This window comes from Myotis brandtii, unplaced genomic scaffold (genome assembly GCF_000412655.1).
Source record: "Myotis brandtii unplaced genomic scaffold, ASM41265v1 scaffold658, whole genome shotgun sequence".
Taxonomy (NCBI): Eukaryota; Metazoa; Chordata; class Mammalia; order Chiroptera; family Vespertilionidae; genus Myotis; species Myotis brandtii.
Genome location: NW_005370558.1, coordinates 1,438,721 through 1,444,053, shown reverse-complemented (window position 1 = coordinate 1,444,053; position 5,333 = coordinate 1,438,721). Strand labels below are relative to the sequence as shown.

Genomic DNA, 5,333 nt, shown 5'->3' with positions numbered 1-5,333 from the left:
CCCCGGAGTTGCAGGATACACCATGCAGATTGCTTAGCACAGAGCCTGGCACACAGTAGGAGCTCCAAAGCATATGGTAAAGACAGCAAAACACCCCTCCATTCTCCTGGGTGCTAGGTTGTACTAACGAAAGGGGTGAATTTATCAAGGTCTAGTTCCAATTCCTAACCGTCAACAGTAGGAAGGTCCTCCTGTGCCCAAACCCTCCTGGTTCTCTTAGTGTAACAATGCCCCCACCTCACCAATCAGCACATTGGCCACAGCAATCCGCTGGGACTCCGATTCTAGTGCTGGGTGCATCTCACTCCATCCACACAACAACCCTGGGAAGGTACGTGGTACCATACTCACATTTGACAGAGGCAGAAACTGAAGCTCAGAGAGGCTAAGTGACTTGCCAAAGGTCACACAGCACCAGACACTAAGAAGGCACTCAATCAACGTTCGTTGAAAGAAGGAAAGGACGGCTGGATAAGGGAATGGTTCAAACCCAGGTCATTCCAAATCTAGTCTGTAGGCCTTTACATTCCGTGCGGCCTCCTTATCCCACCACCAGCAAAGATCTGGGTAACCTCAAGCAACCCAGCCCGTGAGTCAAGACAACCTGTTTTTTTGTGTGTGTGTGTGTTTTTTGCGAGGATCACATTCCTTCATTTACAGATAGTCATGGAGCGTCTGCTGTGGGCCAGGCCCTCAGCCGGGTCTCCCCGAGGTGACGCCTGCAAAAAGTACATGCGCGTGCAAATGCCAGCGGCCCGCGAGTGAATAAATAAGGCCTTGACTCGCCTCCTCCCAGGCGTGGGGCTTCTGTGCAGCTTCTGTGCAGCCTCTGAACCACAGCCTCCCCGCCCCTCCCCAGCCCAGGCCAGTCAGCTTTTCCATGCTCCCCCCGCTCCTGGGGCTCCCACAGAGCTTCCTTGCTCAGTGGCTTCAACTCCTGGCAGGCCCAGGCCTAGCGCTCGGTCCCAGCCTCCCTCAGCCCGTCCCATGTCCCTGGAGAGCCATGCAGAACCCGCCCCACACACCCTCCCAGGCTCTGAAAGGTCCCACAGTCATTTCTAAGGAGGAAGCTCTTCCAATGTCATGTCACAGGAGGAGACAGTTCCAGAGAGAGGAGAGCAGTGTCCCACGTCACCCAGCGAACTAGATCTCCAAGGCGGCCCTGGAGAGCATCCAGCCTGCTTCCTCACAGGAGCTGGCAGCTCTGTCTGACATTCTGCAGAAGCTGAGGCTGAGGGGGAGTCAGGGCCACAGAGTTTGTAAGCGGTGGGGCCGGGATTCGAACCCAGGTCTGCATGATCCCCGTCTGGGGACAGTTAAGCCCCATGTCCCAGGCAGCACCACTTCTGCTCTGCTGAGACTCGATTCTGAATGTATAGGGGGGTTGGGGGCAGAGAAGAGAGGACGGAAGGAACAGGAGTTCCTGTCGCGACTCAAAGATGCCACTTTGATTTCATAATTTCTGGCATCTGGTGACATACAAATAACTGGTCTGCTCCCTGCCACACCGAGGACTGGCCAAAGCTTCCGGGTCCTATTGGAGTGAGGCCAGACTCCAAGGTGGGGAGGGTGGGATTAGGGAGAGCATGGGGCTGGAGGCGGGATGGCACCTGGGCAGCCTGCTGTCCCCCCTCTTGCCCTTATCCGTTTGGGGCTGGAGGAGCAGGAAGGGCCATGGCATCCCGGCCCCTTTAAGAACATGCCGAGAGCCCTTGGCCAAGTCTTTTGTCCCTCTCCCCCTCGTGTCCTCATCGGTAGAGCAGGGATTAACACACACATCCTGCCCCTCCTGAACCAGTCCCTGGGAGGCGCTAAAGGGAAGTGCACACATGTGGAAGTAACTCATACACATGGTGGGGAAAGAAACAGAAGTCTCAGCATGAGCTCCTCCTTAGAGGCCAAGGACAGGTCCTGACACATCTTCTGAAACCCCCCAGCCTCCCAGCTCTAGGCCCTGGGGTCTTAGAGTGGACATTCATGAGTGGGGAATGTTTTGCCCTGGAGTCTGGAGTCTGGAGCTGAGGTATAAACTTCAACTCTGCCTCCTACGTGCTGTGTGCCCTTGGGCAAGTCCTGGCCCTCTCTGGGCACAGTTTCCAGGCTCTTCCCCTGCCCACTGAGGAGGACTGAACTGGAATGAGGCCTAAGCACCCATCCACGGTACAGGACATGCCAGCACCTTCTTTGGTCACTGGGAAGCTCCAGGCGATCTGGAAGGAGGCCTCACCTCCTGCTGACCCACATCACCAGACCCAGGAGGCAAGTGTGTGGCTCAGGCATCCACCAGCCCCAAAGGCAGATGCTACACCCGAAAAGTCCATTCCTGCTGCGGTTCTGCTGGCTCGGACAGGGCCTCTCTCCACACCGTACCCAGCTCGGGAGGCAGGGTTCTTCCTCCACTAGGCAGAGTGGACACCCTGAACCGCACTGCCCTCTGTCAGAGGGAGACAATTCACCCCCTTTCAACCTCACAGCCAGCGAGCCAGCGCCCCTGCAGCCTGGGAGCTGAGCTGTCAGGGCCCCAGGCACCTGGGGCCTGAGTCGGACCGGGTCACCTGGAGGATTCCTCATTTCCTCAGCTCCCAACTCTCTACCCTGCCCATTGCAGAACTCGGGGACTTGAGCAGAATGTTGACATAATCACAAAGCAATGCATGTAATTTCCATACGTTCTACAATATGGTTATAATAAAAATGGGCCCTCAGTCCTCTTGCAGAGAGGCTGAATAAATATTATTCCTAATGATTATTAAAAATAATCAAGTGTGTTTGGTAAGGCCCGGGAATTCCCAGCATCTGCCACTGTCTCCGCATTGTAAGGAGCCCTAATGTCAAATACAGAGCCCAGAAGGAGGGAACCACATGGTGCTCATCACCGAGGCAGGAGAACAGAGCCGAGGCCCAGGCTTCCTGGAAACTCCATCCCATCACTCCCTGCCTGCAGGAATTGGCCTCCGGCAGCAGAAAGGTCGTTGCCCCTGGAGACAGTCCCAGGCAAGCCAGAGGCATTGACCCTGAGAATGTCTCCTGCACGGGGAATGTTCTTTCTCCTGCTTGGGTCCACTCTGACCCTCCTCACCCCAAACTCCTCTACCAGGCGCCACACTTCGAGTGTCTAGCTGCGGTTCTCAACCTGTGGGTCGCGACCCCTTTGGCAGTCGAACGACCCTTTCACAGGGGTCGCCTAAGACCATCCTGCCTATCAGATATTTACATTACGATTCATAACAGTAGCAACATTACAGTTATGAAGTAGCAACGAAAATAATTTTATGGTTGGGTCACAACATGAGGAACGGTATTTAAAGGGCCAGAAGGTTGAGAACCACTGGGACTCTACAGGATTCAGGCAAGTAACATACATGGGTGATTGGAAGACCCAATCGGGAGATGTGGGGACAGGCACAGACAGGAGCGGGCCGGGCCTGTCTAAAGGGGCCGCCCTGACCTGGCTGCAGCCCAGGGCCCCTGCATCTCCGCCACTTCCAAGAGAAGCTGGTCACTGGGTCTTTTCTAAGAAATCTCTCATTTTTAAAATGTGAGTCACTTATTAAAAATGTTTAAACCATGTTGCATGCGCCAAACAAAACATCAGGGCTACCCACGTGGGACTCCCAGGCAAGCTGGTGGCCCTTGGAGCCCTGCCCTCGGAGTCAGGAGCTGCCTTGAGGCTGTGTGACCCGGGCCACCAGTTCATGGCTCTCCTTAAGCCACTTGACCTTTATAGCTGGAGCAGCAAAGAATGACCTGGGGCCTGGGCCAACCAAAGCCCAAGGGTGCTCTCCACCTGACCGGAGTCTGGCTCAGTGGGTCATGAATCCAGAGCAGGACTTACACCCGTGAACACAGCCGAGGTGGAGGAGTGGGGGACGCATCAAGATGGCTCATCAGCAGCTCCCTGCTCTAAGCTGCTTCTGTTCCTCCGCCCTTGCCAGGAACAAGCACTGGACCGAACTGCCCCCGCTACCCGCTCGAGCTCCTGGCAACACGCGCACCTCGCCCATTCTTACCGGAAAACCACAGTCTCCCTTCGGCCCCGGAGGTCCCATCAGCAGCGGGAAAGGCGTGGGTCCCACCAGATGAAAGAACGAATAGCCACTGCTCGTGGGCCAGGGGCTGGAGGACAGGAATCGCGCCTGGGCCAACGCTGGGGCCGGGGTGGTCTGCCGGCCGGGCCGGGGCTGGCTGGGGGTGGGCCCCGTGGTCGGATCACTGATGGGGACATCCCTGGATGCCTTCCCGGGTCTGAGTGGGACGGGCTTCTTGGGTCTGGCTTTCTTTGTGGCTTCTGATCCAGTGGGTTTCTTGCTTCCAGTGGGGACTAAACCAGGAGTGAGGGTGGGAGGCATCGCTGTGGCTAGAGGCCGAGTGGTCCTGGTAGAGCCAGGACTGGGGGCAGATGAGGGGGGCAAAACAGTGGGTTGGGGAGGTCTGTGTGTGCTGGTGCGGGCGGGAGCTGGCTCACTGGCACGGCTGCTCATCTTGGCCTCTGTCTGGACAACTGGGAGGAAGGGCTTTTTAGAGGCACCGGCAGCGGGGGGCAGGGGCCGGGCACTGGGAGGTGGGGGTCGGGGCGTCACAGGGTTCCTCTGGACCGGCTTCCCTGTGAGACGGGACACTTGGGCAGGGACTGGGTGGAGAGTGGGTGGCACTGGCTTCTTGGTGGGAGGGGCTGACTTTCTCGAGGAAGGGAGAGCTGCCTTCTGGGCGGGGCGGGGGCTTTTGACAGGGGCAATGGGAGGAGAAGGGGCTGCAGGCTTGGTTGGGTGGCTCTTGGGGGTTTTGGTGGCTGTGCTCTTCTGCAAGGACTGGACAGGTGTGGGGGAGCTCGCAGCAGGGGCTCGGGGCACGGGAGGAAGCACTTGGCTCGCTGACAGCTTGGCAGGTGGCAGCGGGGTCCGGGCTGGGTCTCCCACTGAGACACGCCTGTGAGGGTCTGTGGTGCTAGTCCTTAGGGGCTTGGTAGGTGTGGGGGGCACCACCGTCCCTCTGGGTCCCCTGCCTGCTGGCCGCGAGCCCAGGGCTGGCATGGCAGTGGTCAGGTTCCCCAGGCCGAGCAGGGCTAGGTCAGTCTGGAAGGCAAAGGGTGCGCCCGAGTCCCGGGGGAGGAGGGGTCCCGGCTGGGGCCGGTACATGTCGGCCTGTCCACACGGCCGCCTCAGGTGGGTGCAGTAATTGTGAGCGACCTGCGTCACAGGGTAGATACTGAACTGGCACAGGGCGCCTTCGAACTGGACCGCGTGCGGGCTCATCCTCCCAAAGAGGAAGGAGCCCTCGGGGTCCAGCGCGGGGTCCCTGTGGAAAGCCAGCGGGACAGGCCCCGGGGGCTGCCC

At 58.4% G+C, this 5,333-nt stretch overlaps 1 protein-coding gene across 1 annotated transcript in view; it reads right to left on the bottom strand.

Moving 5' to 3' along the window:
* COL27A1 (collagen, type XXVII, alpha 1) overlaps nucleotides 1-5,333 on the bottom strand; it is a 161,352-nt gene that overhangs the window by 120,238 nt on the left and 35,781 nt on the right. The window contains exon 4 of the mRNA XM_014528887.1: nucleotides 4,011-5,327. Coding sequence (XP_014384373.1) covers nucleotides 4,011-5,327 — 1,317 coding nt within the window. The remainder of the gene's footprint in view (nucleotides 1-4,010; nucleotides 5,328-5,333) is intronic.